This window comes from Balaenoptera borealis (genome assembly GCF_965194805.1).
Source record: "Balaenoptera borealis genome assembly, chromosome: 6".
Classification (NCBI taxonomy): domain Eukaryota; kingdom Metazoa; phylum Chordata; class Mammalia; order Artiodactyla; family Balaenopteridae; genus Balaenoptera; species Balaenoptera borealis.
In genome coordinates, this window is record NC_138863.1 from 69,819,285 (window position 1) to 69,841,095 (window position 21,811).

At 39.4% G+C, this 21,811-nt stretch overlaps 1 protein-coding gene and 1 long non-coding RNA gene across 4 annotated transcripts in view; one reads left to right on the forward strand and one right to left on the reverse strand.

Annotated features, from left to right (window-relative positions):
* Positions 1–17,068: 17,068 nt before the first annotated feature.
* LOC309630286 lies at positions 17,069–20,327 on the reverse strand. Of its 2 annotated transcripts, XR_014245566.1 has the most exons (3): positions 19,985–20,327; positions 19,709–19,821; positions 17,069–19,096 (listed from the first exon to the last, which is right to left on the reverse strand). It is a non-coding gene; the product is annotated as an uncharacterized lncRNA (long non-coding RNA). The 2 variants fall into 2 exon arrangements; XR_014245567.1 differs by having other exon boundaries at positions 19,709–20,327.
* A 137-nt stretch (positions 20,328–20,464) lies between these two features.
* The window catches only part of IFIH1 (interferon induced with helicase C domain 1), a 55,926-nt gene continuing 54,579 nt past the window's right edge, over positions 20,465–21,811 (forward strand). The window contains exon 1 of one of the 2 annotated variants that reach the window (XM_082395279.1): positions 20,465–21,239. In XM_082395279.1, coding sequence (XP_082251405.1) covers positions 20,784–21,239 — 456 coding nt within the window. In that variant the 5' untranslated portion in view covers positions 20,465–20,783. The remainder of the gene's footprint in view (positions 21,240–21,811) is intronic. The other variant, XM_082395278.1, reaches the window with a different exon arrangement.

The window sequence follows — 21,811 nt, forward strand, 5'->3', positions numbered from 1 at the left end:
ACTCTACCTAGCAAGGATCTCATTCAGATTCAATGGAGAAATTAAAACCTTTACAGATGAACAAAAGTTAAGAGAATTCAGCACCACCAAACAGCTAAAGGATCTTCTCTAGGCAGGAAACACAAGACAAGGAAAACACCTACAAACCCAAACCCAAACCAATTAAGAACATGGTAAAGGAACATACATATCGATAATTACCTTAAATGTAAATGGATTAAATGCTCCAACCAAAAGACATAGACTGGCTGAATGGATACAAAAACAAGACCAGTACATATGCTGTCTACAAGAGACCCACGTCAGACCTAGGGACAAATACAGACGGAAAGTGAGGGGTAGGAAAAGGATATTCCATGCAAATGGAAATCAGAAGAAAGCTGGAGTAGTAATTCTCGTATCAGACAAAATAAAAACTATTATAAGAGACAAAGAAGGACACTACATAATGATCAAGGGATCAATCCAAGAAGAAGATATAACAATTGTAAATATTTATGCACCCAACATAGGAGCACCTCAATACATAAGGCAAATGCTAACAGCCATAAAAGGGGAAATCAACAGTAACACAATCATAGTAGGGGACCTTAACACCTCACTTTCACCAAGGGAAGATCATCCAAAATGAAAATAAATAAGGAAATACAAGCTTTAAATGACACATTAAACAAGATGGACTTAATTGGTATTTATAGGACATTTCACCCAAAAACAACAGAATACACTTTCTTCTCAAGTGCTCATGGAACATTCTTCAGGATAGGCAATATCTTGGGTCACAAATCAAGCTTTGGTAAATTTAAGAAAATTGAAATCATATCAAGTATCTTTTCTGACCACAATGCTATGAGACTAGACATCAATTAAAGGAAAAAAAATTAAAAAATACAAACACATGGAGGCTAAACAATATGCTACTAAATAACCAAGAGATCACTGAAGAAATCAAAGAGGAAATAAAAAAATACCTAGAAACAAATGACAATGAAAACACGATGACCCAAAACCTATGGGATGCAGCAAAAGCACTTCTAAGAGGGAAGTTTATAGCAATACAATCCTACCTCAAGAAACAAGAAACATCTCAAATAAACAACCTAACCTTACACCTAAAGCAATTAGAGAAAGAAGAATAAAAAACCCCTGCAAAGTTAGCAGAAGGAAAGAAATCATAAAGATCAGATCAGAAATAAATGAAAAAGAAGTGAGGAAACAATAGCAAAGATCAATAAACATAAAAGCTGGTTCTTTGAGAAGATAAACAAAATTGATAAACCATTAGCCAGACTCATCAAGAAAAAAAGGGAGAAGACTCGAATCAACAGAATTAGAAATGAAAAAGGAGAAGTAACAACTGACACTGCAGAAATACAAAGGACCATAAGAGATTACTACAAGCAACTATATGCCAATAAAATGGACAACCTGGAAGAAATGGACAAATTCTTAGAAAATCACAACCTTCTGAGACTGAACCAGGAAGAAATAGAAAATAGAAAATATGAACAGACCAATCACAAGCACTGAAATTGAAACTGTGATTAAAAATCTTCCAACAAACAAAAGCCCGGTGCCAGATGGCTTCACAGGCGAACTCTATCAAACATTTAGAGAAGAGCTGACACCTATCCTTCTCAAACTCTTCCAAAATATTGCAGAGGGAGGAACACTCCCAAACTCTTTCCATGAGGCCACCATCACCCTGATACCAAAACCAGACAAAGATGTCACAAAAAAAGAAAACTATAGGCCAATATCTCTGAAGAACATAGATGCAAAAATCCTCAACAAAATACTAGCAAACAGGATCCAATAGCACATTAAAAGGATTATACACCGTGATCAAGTGGGGTTTACCCCAGGAATGCAAGAATTCTTCAATATATGCAAATCAATCAATGTGATACACCATATTAACAAATTGAAGGATAAAAACCATAGGATCATCTCAATAGATGCAGAAAAAGCTTTTGACAGAATTCAACACCCATTTATGATTAAAAACTCTCCAGAAAGTAGGCATAGAGGGAACTTACCCCAACATAATAAAGGCCATATATGACAAACCCACAGCAAACATCATTCTCAATGGTGAAAAACTGAAAGCATTTCCTCTAAGATCAGGAAAAAGACAAGGTTGCCCACTCTCACCACTATTATTCAACATAGTTTTGGAAGTTTTAGCCACAGCAGTCAGAGATGAAAAAGAAATAAAAGGAATCCAAATTGGAAAAGAAGTAAAACTGTCACTGTTTGCAGATGACATGATACTATACATAGAGAATCCTAAAGATGCTAACAGAAAACTACTAGAGCTAATCAATGAATTTGGTAAAGTAGCAGGATACAAAATTAATGCACAAAAATCTCTTGTATTCCTATACACTAATGATGAAAAATCTGAAAGCGAAATTAAGGAAACACTCCCATTTACCACTGCAACAAAAAGAATAAAATACGTAGGAATAAACCTACCTAAGGATACAAAAGACCTGTATGCAGGAAACTATAAGACACTGCTGACAGAAATTAAAGATGATACAAACAGATGGAGAGATATACCATGTTCTAGGATTGGAAGAATCAACATTGTGAAAATGACTATACTACCCCAAAACATCTACAGATTCAATGCAATACTTATCAAACCACCAATGGCATTTTTCACAGAACTAGAACAAAAAATTTCACAATCTGTATGGAAACACAAAAGACCCTGAATAGCCAAAACAACCTTGAGAAAGAAAAATGGAGCTGGAGGAATCAGGCTCCCGGACTTCAGACTATACTACAAAGCTACAGTAATCAAGACAGTATGGTACTGGCACAAAAACAGAAGTATAGACCAATGGATCAGGATAGAAAGCCCAGAGATAAACCCACGCACATATGGTCACCTTATCTTTGATACAGAAGGTAAGAGTATACAATGGAGAAAAGGCAGCCTCTTCAATAAATGGTGCTGGGAAAACTGGACAGCTACATGTAAAATAATGCAGTTAGAACACTTCCTAACACCACACACAAAAGTAAACTCAAAATGGGTTAAAGACCTAAATGTAACCATACACTATAAAACTCTTAGAGGAAAACATAGGCAGAGCACTCTATGACATAAATCACAGCAAGATCCTTTTGACCCACCTCCTAGAGAAATGGAAATAAAAACAAAAATAAACAAATGGGACCTAATGAAACTTAAAAGCTTTCGCACAGCAAAGGAAACCATAAACAAGATGAAAAGACAACCCTCAGAATGGGAGAAAATATTTGCAAATGAAGCAATTGACAAAGGGTTAATCTCCAAAATATACAAGCTGCTCTTTGCAGCTCAATATCAAAAAAACAAACATCCCAATCCAAAAATGGGCAGAAGACCTAAATAGACATTTCTCCAAAGAAGATATACAGATTGCTAAAAACACATGAAAAGATGCTCAACAACACTAATCATTAGAGAAATGAAAATCAAAACTACAATGAGGTATCACCTCACACTGGTCAGAATAGCCATCATCAAAAAGTCTACAAACAATAAATGCTGGAGAGGGTGTGGAGAAAAGGGAACCCTCTTGCACTGTGGGTGGCAATGTAAATTGATACAGCCACTATGGAGAACAGTATGGAGGTTCCTTAAAAAACTAAAAATAGAACTACCAAATGACCCAGCCATCCCACTACTGGGCATATACCATGAGAAAACCATAATTCAGAAAGAATCATGTAGCACAATGTTCACTGCAGCACTATTTACAATAGCCAGAACATGGAACCAACCTAAATGTCCATCAACAGATGAATGGATAAAGAAGATGTGGCACATATGTACAATGGAACATTACTCAGCCATAAAAAGAAACGAAATTGAGTTATTTGTAATGAGGTGGATGGACCTAGAGTCTGTCATACAGAGTGACGTAAGTCAGAAAGAGAAAAACAAATACCGTATGCTAACACATATATATGGAATCTAAAATAAAATAAAAGGTTCTGAAGGACCTAGGGGCAGGACCGGAATAAAGACACAGACGTAAAGAATGGACTTGAGGACACAGGGAGGGGGAAGGACAAAGTGAGAGAGTAGCATTGAAGTATATACACTACCAAATGTAAACTAGATAGCTAGTGGGAAGCAGCTGCATGGCACAGGGAGATCAGCTTGGTGCTTGTGAACACCTAGAGGGGTGGGATAGGGAGGGTGCGAGGGAGACGCAAGAGGAAGGGGATATGGGGATATACGTATGCATATAGCTGATTCACTTTGATATACAGCAGAAACTAACACAACACTGTAAAGCAATTATACTCCAATAAAGATGTTAAAAACAACAACTTTAAATTATACGTTTTTTCAGAAAATACTCCATTATTTTATAAAAATAGCTATTTTTAGAGTGAATAGTATGTAACAGGCATTGTGTTGTGAGGTGTTATTCCTTGAAAGAACTCCATCAGGTATATACTATTATTACCTCCATTTTATAAATGTAAAAAGTAAGGTGGAGAGTTGTATATCACTTATCCAGAACTGCATAGTTTGTAGCAAAGCTGAGATTAGAATCCAGGAAATTTGGCTGCAGAATGTGGTCTGTTAAACAATGCATTTGCCCCTGTCTCTCCACCCACAAACATAGTATTTTAAAATGTAATAAAAATTATTTACACCATAAGTGGAGAGTGCTTAAGGAGCAGAAAAATGACACACCAATAGCTAGAAAAATAAACAAGAACATGCATGGTTTTGACTAAGATTAGCCAATAATTACTTCTCTTACACAGGATACATGCTTTCCGGTGACCATAAAGTTTTCATGACTACAGTATTACCTAGAGTATTTCTTTCAAATCTTGGTGGTCTTTGGTCTTAGGGTAAGTTTAGATATTCAATTAACCAGTACATTTATTAGTACAGTATAAACACTGAAATAACTATGGTTCCCTTTCCTATCTGTTGCCGCCTCATTTTCTCTTTCCCTCTAAATGAAATTTTTCTTTCTCTCCCTCTTTTTACAGGTGGAGAAACAGGGACATGAAAGACAAGGTAAATATTTACTGCTCCTTAGCAAACTTCAGTTCCAGAGCCAGAGCATCTCATAGAAATCATTTATATGCCAAATACTATAACAAGATATACCAGCTAATGAAAAACAGCATTAATGGAGCTTATTTTATATCACTAAAAAATTTCACAGACTAATTCATTTTAGTCAACAAATACTTATTGAACATCTATACTCTAGTACTAGTTTAGATGGAAAAAATATACATTAGTGGGAGTGAGAAGTATATCCTTGCCCTTGTGGAGCTTATATTCTAGCAGGAAGAATAGACAATAATAAGTAAAGATAATGAATAAGTAAATTATTTTATAGTATGTTAGAAGATGATAAATGCTGTGGAACAAAAGGAACCTGAAAGCAGAGGTAGGGGTAGGGAGGTGACAGAGTAAGTGGCAGTATCAAATGGGATGCCCAAGGTAGCCTTGTAAAGTAGGGGATGTTTGCGCAAAGGCTTAAAGAACATGAACAAGTTAGGCATGAAATTATCTGTAGGAAGAATATTCCAGGCAGAACTGGAGTTACAATCCTAAAGCAGAAGCCTTCTGACCTGTTTAAAGAACAGCAGGGAGGCCAGTGAGACTGGTGTGGATTGAGCCAGGACGAGTCATAGAGTGGTTACAGAGCCGGGGCATTGGGGCAGATCACGCCAGGCCTTTATAGGCCATTGCAAGGACTTTCTTTCATTCTCTGGGTGAGATAAGGAGCCACTGAAGGGTTTGGAGCCTTAGCCGGACATGATATAACTTAATTTTTAAAGCATCACTCTTTTGGCTGTGCTGACAATAGACTGAAGGGCGTTAGTGAAGAAGCAAGGAGATCTATTAGCGATCTGTTGATAATTCAGAGATGATGGTGACTTACTATGCAGCAGCAGTTGACATGGTGAGATCATTTTCCACTTTTAAGGTATAGCCTTCAGGATTTACTGATGTTTTTGGATTTGCCCCTTAATGGCTTGGTGACAAAGATTCTCTCCTTGACCCAACTCTAGCCAGGTTCTTCTGAGCTCTCTTCTTAATCCTGTCCAATAAAAACTTGAACAAACACTAACTTAGTTTCTGGCAGCTCAAGGCTGTATCCCTATGATGACACTAGCACCCCCTTAAAGTGCCTCTGTGAGAAGACTCAAAGCTTCCAAAAGAATTTACTGTTTGTTCCAGCCAACACCTGAAGGTAGAGCTCCTGTCTCCCTGGCTCTGTGAGAGGGCAGGAGCCTAACTTCCATAAGGGCCAGTTAGCAAACCCAGATGGGTTTCACATGCACTAGACCCCTCTTCCTGCTTTTTGTCATTTTTTCACTTCCCTGATTCTACAGAGCCCCCACTTAACCCCTCCTTATTCCCTCATCCTCCCTTTAAAATACACAGTCACCGCTGTACAAATCAAAGTTGAGTCCAGTTCACGCTGGATTCTTTTCCCTATTATTATTATTTCCCTATTATTAATAGTATATGACCAACTTCAGTCATCCTTACCACGTTAACTAGTGTCCCGTTTTGTATCTTTGCCAGTGGTGGCAACTGGAGGAAGAGCTATTTGGGATGGCCAAATCAAAAATCAACATTGAACATGTTAGATTTGAGACGCCTAGGAGACTAAGTGACAATGTCAGGTAGGTTGTTGATCTAAGAGGCTGGCTGGAGTGAACAGTGCCTACCAACCACCCAGCATCTGCTTCTTGCTGAACCTTGCTACTCTCCACTTGATACATATACAGCAACTGTTGAGAAGTAGTGAAGAATTCAGTGGGAGGTGAGAGGTGTTCCTCCAAAATGGCCCTAAAATGAAAATTAATTGCTGTTGGTGGTAATGAAAGTGAGAGGGGCCTAAGAAATTAATACTTCTTTGACATTGTTGTCCATAAAAACTAATGAATAATAGAAATAGCTTATGACCTAGTGGATTAAAGGTGAAGTTTATTATATATGCAAAGTGATTCTGGCAACCTTTAAATCCATATAGTTTGAGAAATTATGCACACCCAATGTCTTAGTCAGCTCGTGCTGCCATAAAATACAATAGACTGGATGGCTTAAACAATGGGAATTTATTTCTCACAGTTCTGGAGACTGAAAGTCCAAGATCAAGGTGCCAGCAGGGTTGGTGTCTGGTGAGATCGCACACCTTGAGTTGCAGATGCTGCCTTCTCACTGTATCCATGCTTGTCCTTTTGTTGGAGGGAGACAGAGAAGCAAATTCTCTGGTGTTTCTTATAAGAGCACTAATCCCATTATGAAGGGCATACCTTCTTAACCTCATCTAAACCTTATTACCATTCAGTGACCCTATCTCCAAATACCATCACACTGGGAGTTAGGCTTCAACAAATGAATTTTAGGGGGAAAGAGTTGTCTATAACATACAAGACCTGAAAGGTGAGGAAGAGGAGACACTTAGTCCTAAGTGTCTGTTGTGTTGTCACCTTGGATCCACCCTAGAATTTATTTATTTCATGCTAAAATGTATTCACATAGATTTCATGCCATTGCTTTAATTGATATACATGCAATAATTATCATACTTTCTCCAGAAATTATTAATTGTCTTTTTGACACGGAATAATGAAGGCTCTATATGTGTTCATTTCGTAAGGCATAAAAACATGGCAGTATAAAATGAAGTCATTCAGTAATAATTTCATTAAAAGTCCAAAACTTTCCGTTTCTTTCAGCAACTGCCTAAGGGTTCTGCCCACTGGTGAGGACAGAGAGATATAATAAGCTTCCCAAATAAGACAAAAATGAGTATTATTTACCATTTGTTACTGAGACCAACCACTTGACAAATTGACCTTATTCAGCTAGGCTTTCAACGGCACAATTTTCTGTTTCTAATTCTGATAATATTAAGTACTCTTTTGGCAGAAGAGTACTATTTATTAAAGCAATTTAATAAACAGTAATGCATATATGAAAAGTGTCAACAGGGCTCTTCAGAAAGGTGAGGAATGGTAGCTTCTGAATATATATATCCTCACTTGGATTGCTAAGCCCTATTAAGCAATTTGGATGCAACACAAACTTCTTTAGAAATGCTATATATAATGTTAACCACAATGTGTGTCCACAACTAATGCTCAATAAAAGCAGCAACACTATAATTAATAGCCTGGGTTAAGTAATCTGTGACTCGAGTAATGGTGGAAAAATACCTGTCTTAATATTTATTTTATTTATTTATTTTTAAAAAATTTATTGGGTTTTTTAAAATTTATTTTTGGTTGTGTTGGGTCTTTTTTGCTGCATGCAGGCTTTCTCCAGTTGTGGCGAGCGGGGGCTACTCTTCGTTGTGGTGCGCAGGCTTCTCATTGCCGTGGCTTCTCTTGTTGCAGAGCACGGGCTGTAGGCACACAAGCTTCAGTAGTTGTGGCACGTGGGCTCAGTAGTTGTGGCTCGCGGGCTCTAGAGCGCAGGCTCAGTAGTTGTGGCGCACAGGCTTTGTTGCTCCGTGGCATGTGGGATCTTCCTGGACCAGGGCTCGAACCTGTGTCCCCTGCATTGGCAGGTGGATTCTTAACCCCTGCACCACCAGGGAAGTCCCTCCTGTCTTAGATTTTAAATCCAGGTTTCATGCTCATGAATATCAGACTCCATATTAACATGAGATCATACACTCACAAAACTGACTTTCTAGAAAGATATAAATGAAATAATTTTGACTGATACTTTTGGCTGGTGTTTATCCCTTTAGTAAGTAACTTGATTATGTATAATGTGAATTTAAGTTACCAAAAACTAAAATAATTTAATCAAAACCATAAAAGTGGTCCAGTTTTTAAATTTTTAGATTATAGACTGTCTAAAAGCTGAGATCATCTCATTTCCACAGTAATCCTCAGGTGTTTTGTGCATGTGTGAAGATAAAATTGCTGGTGGAAATAAGACCTGGTAATAAGAATGAATGAAAAATTTACAATCTTTTTTTAAACTAAATGTTTGTTGTTTATTTATTTAGCCGTGCCTCACAGCTTGTGGGATTGTAGTTCCCTGACCAGGGACTGAACCGGGCCCTTGGCAGTAAAAGTGCAGAGTCCTAACCACTCGATCACCAGGGAATTCCCCTACAATCTATTTATTTATATAGCACATAATACTTTTCACAGCTATTTTTCAGATTATTATATTTGATCTTCACAACAATCTTGTGAAATAAGTAGCACCAATTACATTTTAAGAGAAAACTGAGTAATAAGATGCATTGCGAATGCAGGCACAGATCAAAACAGTTGCAAAATCTTTTTAAAACAAAATATAACCTAATGATTTTCATGTTTGGAAAATGACAACCCACAGTGTTGTAGTTTTGAATGAATGAATGAAGTCCCATACTTAAAGCTTTCTAAGGTAAGAATTAAGCTATAAAGCACTTATAAGGTAAAAGAAAAAGGAAAGAGTTTAGTACTCTCCTTGTAAGGTCCCAGAGGATAGGAATTATGACATATATTAACATAGATGAGGACTCATGATCAGTGATGGTGCCAGAACAACCTGGGAGGATAGAAGGAACCCAGTTAATGCACCATCCACAAGATCTGCTCAACTGAGCCTACCTAAACATTTGCTTTGCTTTCTGGCCTTTACCCATAAAACTCAGTTGTTGGCGCATCTACCAAAAATGCAGATGGCACACTCAAACACAGTAATTGAGGGACTATGATAAAGTCACTATTTACAAAGGTGTTGACATAGTTAAGAGGCATCAATGAGGGATGATATAGCATCTCAGTGCAAGCAACAGTGAGAACCCGTTACCACCCTTAGGCTGAGGAGGGCAAGGCAAGGAAGCAGCCACTGAAACCTGGAGACAGTAGCTGTGTGGAGAGGGCCACCTGACCTGACCTTCAGTAGAGGGATGCACAATGAACTGGATGGAAGGGAACCGAGGAACAAATACCACAGCCTCACTCTCTTCCCTGCCTCTGATCTCCTTTCAGTGCGTCCACTGGCTGATCCCAATCAGAAGCCAGAGGAAAAGAGAGTTCAAGGACACAATTCATAAAGGTCAGCCTCCCAGGGAACAGTTCAATGTAGAGGAGGGTGGAGCATGGATCTTTAGAGGCAAGTGGAAAAGATCAAACACAGTGAACAAAAATAAATCCCATAACTTACATTTATAATCCTGCCAAGATTTAATGACTCTTCAGTTAGAGACTCAACTTATGTAATTTTTTTGTAGGGCAAAAATCCAGATAAGTTGCCTAAAGTTAGTATTTATAGAATAATTATATCAAATGGTGAATCTCTCTTTAATTAAATCCAAATGCTTGATTGAGCAACTAGGCTATGGAGATGAGAGAGGGAGAATGAGAATCTAGATTTTTATTCAGCCACCATGATTCCAGTACAGACTTGAGCCACCCATTACAAGAAGCACTGTGGCAACCAGCCCAGAAGAAGGGGTGGGGTGGTGCGGGGAGGAGAAAGGAGGATGTAACCTAGCAACAGAATCTTTAGGCCACAGTTTGCTCATAAATTGTCAAAATGGAAGTTAGTGATATCAGAAAACGTAATTAAATCAAGAGAAAGTACCAAAAAGGTGTGAGTGAGGACATAGCAAATATCTAGGTATATGAGTAAGAAAGATCAAATATTTTTAAAACTTAAAATTCCTGTGTAAAATGTCTTTCTGTATAGTATTTTAAATACATGTACACATAAAGTAAAAAACTGTTTGGAAGGAAACAGAACTGATTTCTATTGGAAAATGCATGTGCCTAAAATAGAGCTTTTTCAGTATAAATTTGAAAAATTAAATGATTATAATCTCCACCTTAAAGTATTAACTAAGCAAACATGTATCCTCAAGCTTATGACCCTATGATAGTTATTCAAGAATGAAAAAAATAGCTGATATTTAGATCAATTTTGATATTTCCTCCTGATTGATATTTGAGAAACATTCATGTAGAAAACTCTCAGCTAACCATATCATGCAGATAATAAATTAATACGTATAACAGAACAATTTCCCTTTATCTACTGATTTCATTCATTCAGACACACTCTCTGACTTCAGGAGAATATGTTAATTGGTACACTAACTACATTTTCTTATTTTCTGTATTTTTGATGTTCTGGGATCTGGGTCCTCACTGACTGTCCCTCCCAGGATTAACCACTTCTTAGAGGTAGCAAAACACTGAACAGGGAAAACACTTTCATCGCAAACTAGCCAATCCAGAGCCCAAACTCTGAACTATCTCCTCTCTCTGGCTCTTACTTGTCAAGAGGCAGTATCCTCTGCACTAATCTTCCTGGGGCCAGATACCAGGCACCTAGAAGAAACAGCTTCCCTGCCCCAGAGCCTGCTAAAATTATTCAAACCAGCCAATTCTAACCCTGCTTATCCTGCCTTGCCTGGCCATTCCCATGGAAACCAAAATAAAGGCTCCCACCCCAGGCTTTCCCCTTACTCCTTCTGCCTCCTGACTGACCCTGGTGCTTTCCTACGTGGTCTTGCATGGTCTGGTGTGCCCCCTCCTCTTGGAAACTGTAACAAACTGTTTTTTCAATGGCAATCATCCCCTGATCTGTTGTCCTCAGCATGCTGGAATAACAATACTACCTGCATTTTAAAACAATTGGTTCCAGTCGTTATTGTCTATTTTAACTCTTGAAGGAACTGTGCAGTAAATATTTTAGAGATTGATAATTGACTCCAAGTTCATCTATTGGCTGTGTGACGTTGGGCAGAATAATACAACTTCTATGACTCTCAGTGCACCTTTGGCAAAATGGGGAAATTCCCTACTAGCAGATAAATTAGTCCTCTTTCTGTTCTCTGTTTTTATAAGATATAATAATTTATACTAAATTATCTTCCCATTGGGAAGTGTAGATTATATCCCTTTTCTGTTATCTGGCAAAAAAATAAATCTATAATTGTACCTAGTTACAGTTTTATTTACTTGAGACCAGCCAAACCAGTTCTGACACGATTAAGATTTGATAGTTAAAACCCCACAAGGTGGCGGCAGAGGCAACACCATCAGCAGCCAGCAGCTCTACAGAGGAGCCTAAGGAAGGAAGCAAGGCAAGTCCCTTTCTGGGAAGGGCGTGCATACTCCTGAATGTCTAGGACTTGGCCTGTGCTGCTCTGGGTCTGCTGGGTCATCTAGGGTCCAGGGAACTTACTAAGCCACAGGCAGTGCTTGGCCTCACCTGAGATTCTGGGCCAGCTTTTAGAATTCATTTCGTGAGGAAGCTCAGGTTTTCTCTACAGTTCATTGTGATGTTCTACTAATACTGTAAGTTACTCTTATTCTTAATCCCTAATTAACAACACACAGCACATTTATGTGCACATAAGCAGTCTATTCCTGAAAAACAAAATATTTCTGAGATGTAGAACATCACTTACAGTCCAAGCTTGCAGCCTTATTTACAGTCATCCATCTGTTAAAATCATAAATCCTTCATCTTAAAGTATTTTAAAATAGATCATTTGTAGTAACAAAATAATTTGGGCCACGCTATCATTAAAATTTTTAAAATCTCCCACATCGTACGATACGTCCCTCTTGAGGTTTTTAATTGCATTTGAGGGAGAAAGAATCAATGAAATGAAACCCTCTGTGCTAATTAAGTTCTAAAATTGTGTACCACTTCTGAGGGGTGGGAAGGACCATGCAAGCTCCCCTAGAGCTGTTGAATCTTTATACCCTCAACACAAATTTGCATATAGACACACAAATGCAACACACGGATACACACATTCTAATTAGGAATTCAGAGGAGAAAAATTAAATTCTTTTAGGTGTATATCAGGAAATATTTTATTTTAAATATTCTTAAATATTATAAAATTTAATTTTCCTAGCTGAGGTTGAACAAGGGGATGCTCTACTACTTGTTTCAGTTTTCATCTTGCAAACCAGTGTCCTTTTCATCATATGTTTAGTGCTAATTTTTTTATATTTTTGTGCTTTTTGTTGGTGATTTCACTGTTTTAAATGGCCCCAAGCATAGTCCTGAAGTGTTATCTAGTGTATCCAAGCACTGGAAGGCTGTGATGTGCCTCAAAGAGAAATATGTGTTAGATAAGCTTCATTCAGGTGTGCGTTACAGTGTTGTTGACCCTGAGTATAATGTCAGTGAATTAACAATATATATTAAATAAGGGGTCTTTAAATAGAAACACACACAAAGCAAGGTTATGCATTGATTGGTTTTAGAAATGTTGTGAATTAGGCTCTCAGGAACCTAATACTTCCCCAGGAGAAGTCGTTCCGTATTCGCTAATTCAGTGTGCGTTTATAGCGAGTAACGAGACTCCACTGTACTCTGTTGGCCCTAGGCTAGCAGAGGCCCTCATCTCTAGTTCTCAACTCTGGCTGGAGAGTGGAATCACAGGTGGAATTGAAAGGAGAAATAATTGACAATAAAGTTCCAATCGTGGAGATTCTGATGCAATAAATAATTGTATATATGTCTCCCTGTGAGTCAAATATACAGCTAGGCTTGAGAACAACTTTCTAGCTCACTTTGCCACCACAACAAAGAACTGAATGTGCTGCTTTGATACTTCCTATTGGGGATGCTCTTCAAGGGCAATGTGTGTGCTCAGGTAAGGAAAGCATCTAAAAAACAAATTTTTCTAGGCTTCTCTAGGTTATTTTTGCATTTTAATAGTCAAATAAAATGGCTTGAGCTCCTGTGACAAACAGTGCCTTCCTATTAGAAATCATAATTTTTTAGTATTTTGAGCAGGTTTCACTTTATTTTAGGGGAGGTGTCACAGCCCAGTTCTAGCCAATGAGACATATAAAAAAAATTCTGCTGTGAGACTCCAGGGACACTTTTTTTTTCCTTCACTGTGGAGAAGGCAAGTGGGAGAAACTCTGTGTTCCATCCTGCTACAACCTACTTTTAACTGGAGTTGTAGGAAGAAATGATGTTCAGAGCTGTAGTAGCCATTTTGCAACCATGAGAGAAAAGCCAAGAAAATTACAGGACACATCCCAGAGTTCTGACCTCAATGAATCCTTGGCTCTTCTTGTTATGTGAGAAAAATCAATTCCTGTTGCTGGGCCACACCTACTCAGGCATCGTCTTTACCTTGCACCTGAAAGTATGCCTACTGAGATGGCCCTTCGTATCCTGTAGAGCATGGTAAGTCTGGCACAGTTCCTGAGATGTCTGACAATCCCTAGAGGGCTTATGCTCTCATTGTCTCTCTTGGATGGAATTCTCAATCCATGCTCCCTGTCTCACTTTCTACAGATACACTTTTCTCTCTGTGTAGCTCTGCTCCATGGGACCACTGCCTCTCCTTTATTAACCAAAGCACCACAACACAAACCTATTACATGTGGCAGCCTTTCATGGAAGACCTGGGACTAAGAAGAGTCAGTACAGCAAAGGCAACACAGGAATGAACTTATTATATCCTGGCCTTCCCTGCCGCAGGGAATTTCTCACAGATTCTTTCTCCCCTTGGAATGTCAATACAATCTACCTATGGAGATCTCTTCCTTGGAGATCTCTTCCTCACAGTTGAGACCACCTCAGCTCACTCTCCGATGAACAGATGTTGAGTGTGTATAGGTATGTGCAAACACATGCATTTACACATATATTTGTGCAATTAAATATTGGTAGGAAATGCATTTGAAATATTAATAATGCCTATCTCTGGGTGATAGGATTATAAGTAATTCATATAATCTTCTTCAATATGATGTGATTTTCCCCCTGAAATTTCTACAGTGAATATAAACTATTTTTTAAATAAAAATTAATTTTTTATAAAAGATTCAATTCAGGAACAAATCTGCTGGACAGCATGTCTGGCAATAGGCTATGAAATATATTCAAGTTCCATGTATTAACTTAATATACCAACATTTGTCACAAAGCAATAATAACGCTAGCAATTTGGAATATTCTACTTTTAAGATCTAAACGTTGAATTTGTTTTCCTCCCAGAGCTTTCTCTTCTTTCACCTCCACACCTTCCCCCTTCATTCTTTTTTTTTTTTTTTTAATTAATTAATTTATGGCTGTGTTGGGTCTTCGTTTCTGTGCGAGGGCTTTCTCTAGTTGCGGCAAGCAGGGGCCACTCGTCATCGCGGTGCGCGGGCCTCTCACTATCGCGGCCTCTCTTGTTGCGGAGCACAGGCTCCAGATGCGCAGGCTCAGTAATTGTGGCTCACAGGCCTAGTTGCTCCGCGGCATGTGGGATCTTCCCAGACCAGGGCTTGAACCCGTGTCCCCTGCATTGGCAGGCGGATTCTCAACAACTGCGCCACCAGGGAAGCCCCCCCTTCATTCTTATTATACTGCTCTTCAAATTTAACACAATCTCTAGCCCTTGGGAAGCTCTCTAGAGCTGTAGTCTCCAAGTACTTTGTTCTTGATCCCCTATCAGCTAAAATATTTGAACACGGACCCCAATAAATAAATATATATATATATTTAGAAAATCTTTACATGTACAAATAGAATGACATATCCTAAAATACAAACAACAATACAAACTTAAAAGTAAGGGATCAGACAAAAGTGAAATAAGATTTTAAAATGCAACTGATATAATCTAGTGTATTAATAATAAAAATAAATTGTAATTGACAATGTTTTATTTTTTAAAAAAATCTTAGTGTGACCATGTGATTTAGCAGCTCAAAAGTTTGGCTCAATTTATCTCAATATTTGATTTCAATAACTCATTCTACAGCAATAACTCATGTCTCCTACTCCTACTTCAAGACTTTGTCAGCTATATAGGAGCAGAGGTGAAATGAAAATATTTTACTAAGTATATGGGGTGGGTATTAAGCAACTAGCGCAGCCACTCCTCAATCAGAATGGACACAGGCTGAGACATCTAACCCCACAGTGCTCACCAGCTAAATGTCAACCAGGATTTCAAGGAAAAGACAATGGCACTCTACCTACATTTGACTGTAGTTTGCTCTTGAGCATTTATTGTAAAATAAAGTAAAAGAAAAGCTCAGCCAATTTATGCCTTTGAGGCAAAGGTGTTGTTTTAAAGGTGTGCAAATATGCAAGTAACTGCTTTTAAAAGGACTTAAGCTATGGAGGAAGTATTTAGAAAAATGGATGTTTGGAAAATGTTTCACTGACACCTGATTTTTTTGCCAAAACTTTTCATTATGTAGAAAAGCTTTCACATGTGCACACTTAAAACCAAAAGTTTATAACTGAATTTTTGGAAGTAATTAAGAAATGGGTATCATGATCTAGTAAACTTAGAATTTTTTTCTATTTTGGACCTATTTATGTTTTTGAAATATAAACAATATCCTTTTTTTTAACATCTTTATTGGCGTATACTTGCTTTACAATGTTGTGTTAGTTTCTGCTGTGCAGCAAAGTGAATCAGCTATGTGCATACATATATCCCCATATCCCCTCCCTCTTGTGCCTCCCTCCCACCCTCCCTATCCCATCCCTCTAGGTGGTCACAAAGCACCCAGCTGATCTCCCTGTGCTATGCAGCTGCTTCCCACTAGCTATCTATTTGACAATGGACTTGAGGACACGGGGAGGGGGAAGGGTAAGCTGGGACGAAGTGAGAGAGTAGCATTGACATATAAACGGTATCCTTTCAATAAACTTTTCTGCTAAATCAGCCTATGAGCTTTTGTTTCTTGCAAAAAGGGATCCTGTGTAAGTATCAGTTAGATGGCTAGTTATTATATAATGTTTATGTGTATAACTAAGTTATTTCCTCTATCAACTGCACATTCGTTGAGGGCTAGCAACATCTCTTACTCGTCGTTTGTATAAAAGTGCTGGCAGTCATGTATAGGGCATGTATAACATGCCAGGATTAGTGCTAAGTGCTTCCAACAACCTTATGACATAGTACTGGTATCACCATCATTCTCGTTTTACAACTGAGACATTTGAGGTTATTTTCCTAAGATCACACAGCAATTAAGAGGCAGAGCTGAGACGTGAATCCTGATATCCTGAGCTCACAGTCTCTCAGCTTAATCACAGCTCTATTCTGCTAGTCAAAGGGCATCTGACTGTAAATTACAAATAGGCTCTTTATTGATACAATTTAGTAAACAAGTGAAAAAAACAGAGCAACAATTCTAGAAGCATTTCCTCATCAAATTAAATTTATTGTCATTTTCTTTGGAAACGGCATTTCTGCCATGTGTGGTCATTAAACTGTAGTTCTAGTTTGTCAAAGAAGTGGCAGTTATGATTTTTACTACTTCTTAGCTGTAGAAAACTCAAATGGTAAGTTGGATAACAGCAAGAATCTGTTATCTAATATCTTCCTGAATTACAATTTAAAAAACAAAATGCTAAAAGGTGACTTTTAAAACTGATGGAGACTGAAATATTTCTTTTGGGTTTAAAAAGAAAAGGCAGCTCTAGAAAAAAGGAAAAGATATAGCTCAGTATGACTTCCTACCTCAAAGGAGAAAGGAAACAGAAACTTATGTTTAGAAACAATAAGGAGGAGGATAATAAAAGTTATCTGAAGAAATGTGACAGAGGAAACCCCTATTAAAACAAAAAGAAGAAAATAAACTAAACCATGGTGCAAAAATATAGATGAAGAAAAAGGATACATTTTGAGAGACTGGCTTTCTTTTTCCTCAACTTCTTTCCTCCAGCAGTGGCCCTATCAAGACTATGGTAGATTCCTAAAAAAAAAGAGGTTTCTATTTTCCCTCAGGATCAGTCCTCATCAGTCAATCTTCATCCAGCAAAGTGACTCTTACCTGAAAGGAAGTATGTATTGATAATTTTTATTGATGGGTATTATGTGATGCTAACGGTGAGGGTCAGGAGAGGGCATCTGTATGGAAAATCAACCAGTGAAACTGCAGTGTGCATTATTAGCTAGATCTTACCATAGTCCTCATAGCACCTATCCTCACCTGGCACACTGTATATTTTCTAGTTATTATTTATTTTCTGTCTTCCCACTCGCATTAGAATGTCAGACCCATAAAAGTAGGAACTTTGTTTAGTTTTATAAACTGCCCCTACAGTAACACTGGTCACATAGTAGGTTCTTTTTTTTTTTTTTTTTAAAAAGATTTACTTAATTTATTTTTTGGCTGCTTTGGGTCTTCGTTGCTGTGCGCGGGCTTTCTCTAGTTGCGGTGAGTGGGGGCTGCTCTTCGTTGCAGTGCAAGGGCTTCTCATTGCGGTGGCTTCTCTTGTTGTGGAGCACGGGCTCTAGGCGCACAGGCTTCAGTAGTTGTGGCACGCAGGCTCAGTAGTTGTGGCTCGTGGGCTCTAGAGCACAGGCTCAGTAGTTGTGGCACACGGGCTTAGTTGCTCCACGGCATGTGGGATCTTCCCGGACCAGGGCTCGAACCCCTGCCCCCTGCATTGGCAGGCGGATTCTTAAGCGCCACCAGGGAAGCCCCACATAGTAGGTTCTTAATAACAATTTTTTAAGTGATTGAATGAATGAATGAATGATATAATCTAAATACCAAACATTTAAACTTCCACTTTTGACCCTCTTTCACCAGGACAGCAATTCTGTGGCATTAAGAAGATGTCATTATTTCCCCATATTTAATCAGCAACCCCTTTTTATTCCCCAATGTTTGAAACTAAAGGACGGACGGATGAGTAACAGGGGACTGAATGTTTTTTGGTTTGTTTGTTTGTTTGTTTTTGCTTTAACATACTGAATAAAACCTGCCAGCACCTGAGGGGGTGAGGGGGAGTTTAATAGCCCTAACAGATATCTTTGTAGACACATAACTAAAATTGATAATTTGAATACTTCTGTAGAAATGTCTAATGTGGTTATCTTCTACCTACAAGATAAACTCTCCAAAGTAAATAAAGATATGGTAATATTTTATGAAGAGACAGCAAAGAATAGCATAAATCAGGCTCACCTGCAAGGCCAAGGTTCTATTTCATTTCAACAACTTTCACTGTGTGTTTGACATTAAGCCAGCTGCTGGGTCAAGGCAAATACAATTCCCATTCAGGGGGAAAATCAGCAAGGGCCTACTATTTGTAGAGTATTGTACTGGTCCTGTGTAAATATGTCCTTTCTTCAAGCAGCTTACAATCCTTGGGGAAGAAAAAAGGCTTAGCTACATAATATAATTAGCAAATAATATAAGACGACAGCTATAATGTACTCAATTGGGTATTTTCTATGCCTCCGGTAAATACAAAGATTCTGTGTTTCACTTATCCAGTCCAAAACTCCACCAAGCTTCCCCGGCCTATCCAAACTTCATTGAATGTGCATTGCTAGCAGATTCCTTTTCCTAAATATATCTTTTTGATAGCCTAAATGACCCTTCCCCCTCCATATAATTCTGGACCATGAGGTTCTCATTATGAAGCAGATAAACTACCACCCACAGTCATCCAGGGCTGCAGAACACCTGCATGAGTAGCAACGTGAAGGACTCATATTTATGTGGCTTCTGTACTGAACCAAAGCTGCCACTTTTCAGTGTGGGTGTCTTTTCTTTTCCCTCATGACATAGACAAATGTTGATGTTTACTACAAGTTGGTACATTAGTTGCTAATTAAGTTCCTAGCTGCTTCAGCCAAAACTTGCTGTATTGAATCCAAGAAAAGAATGGCAGCTACATCAAAAATAAGTTGTTGGGGATTTTGTTTTGTTTTATTAAAGGAAAGTTGTATATTAAAGAATATGGAGAACTTACATACTGGGAGATGGGAGACCTTCCGTCTTGGCTTCCTCCTAAGCTGAGTTGGTGGTTCAAATCCTTCAGCGTCTGTCACCAGGCCTTGGTCAAAGCCAAATAAATACTACTATCTATGCATGAGGCAATAAAGTTAATCGTTTATCATTACTTGCTCTTTTGCATACCCACCCACAAATTCCCAAAGAGTTACTTCTTGGGGACCCACAGAAGGGCAGGTTTGTTCTGGAAAGGGTACAGAGGTCACGTCATCCTGGGGTTCTGGGCTTAACACACCTCTGAAAAGATGTCTTCTTAGCTTCGTCTCTCTGCCTGTCCCCTGTCATTTTACCACTCAGGCGCGGCCAGGGGCTGCCTGCATTCAGCAGCCAACGCTAACACCTTGCTGTTGACATCAGGGTCTCTGGCAGTTTCTCTTTCCCTCTGGGCTGGGAAGCCCCCAGTCACGCGCTTTCAACCCCCTCCACATCTTCGCTGACAAGGGGTGATGCGAGACGGCCCCGGGAAAGAAGTCTGAATTTTAAGGGCGAGCCCTGGCAAGGTAGACGAAATACCCGCTGGCATTGCTGGAGCGCTGCTGTCTTACTCGCTGGAAGAGAGAATTCCCTTTCCTTTTCTTTTTTCCCGCAGGGCCCGTGACCGAAGGACTGTGCGTACCGGAACCGACCAAAGGGTGGCTCCTCCCAGTCCAGACACACCCCGCCCGGCGGATTACATGCGGAAAGTCCTGAAGAAGAGAATCGAAACAGAAACCGAAGTCAGGCAAACTATATAACTGCCTGGCGGAAAGCTGGCCCCGAAGCTTCCACCCCAGTGAGCAGACGAGGCGCACCGGTCCCCGGCCCCGGCGAGCGCCCGCCGCCGCCGCGTCCTGCCCACCTGCCCACCTGCCCAGGTGCGACCGCGCCCTCGCGCGCCCTCCTGGGCGTCGTGCAGGCCACCCCGTCGTTGTCAGGAGCATCGCTGCAGACCCTGCCGCTCCAAAGCAGCGGGACACACATCTCATCCGCTGAGCTGAGAACAGCAACTTGTCCGTCTATTGGGGAGAATCTTCTCCCGCCTCTGAGAAGGAAAGATGTCGTCGGATGGGTGTTCCGCAGACAAGAATTTCTGCTATCTCATTTCGTGTTTCAGGGCCCGAGTGAAAATGTACATCCAGGTAGAGCCAGTATTGGACTACCTGACCTTTCTACCTGCAGAGGTGAAAGAGCAGATTCAGAGGACGGCCGCCACCACTGGGAACATGCAGGCAGCTGATCTGCTTCTGGACACCTTGGAGAAGGGGGTCTGGCCCCTCGGCTGGGCTAGGATGTTTGTGGACGCCCTCAGGCTAGCAGGCAACCCCTTAGCCGCCCGGTACGTGAATCCTGATCTCACCGACTTGCCCTCTCCATCCTTTGAGAATGCTCACGATGAGTGTCTCCAGTTGCTGAACCTCCTTCAGCCCACACTGGTGGACAAGCTTCTGGTTACAGATGTCTTGGATACATGTGTGGAGGAGGAGCTGCTGACAGTTGAAGACAGAAATCGGGTAGGTGTCAGTTCAAATGGAGCTGGACTTTTAGGCAGATACAGGTATTGCAACTCTGGGTTGTTCCTCCATTTGCCCCATTCCAGATGTTCTTTGATATCTTTCGGTAAATTTGGATCCCTCCTTGAGAAGAGAATATCTAGGCTTTTAAAAACATAATTTTGAAAACGGCTATTTTTCTAATTCTTTCACTGAAATAAACTAAAGAGGAGTTAACTCTGGAATAATAATGTATGCTAATAGACAACATTTATTAAACACTTACTGTGTGCAATTAGTATCATTTGCAAAAGGTATTATCAGAGTTCATGCTCGCAATAATCTATTGAGGATTTTTATGTTATTAACTGTGCCGTTTTACAGATGAGAAAACCGAGGCAGTTTAAATAACTTGCCCAAGTTCTCCCAGGAAGACATTAACAGAGCAAGGGATTTAGTTCCTGATGGTGTGAAATTTTATGTCTTATTTTATAAAGTTCCATAGAACAGGGATCAGCAAACCATGACCCATGGGCTAAATCCAGCCCGAAAGCTCAGAATGGTGTTTAAATTTTCAGTTCATAAAGAAAGTT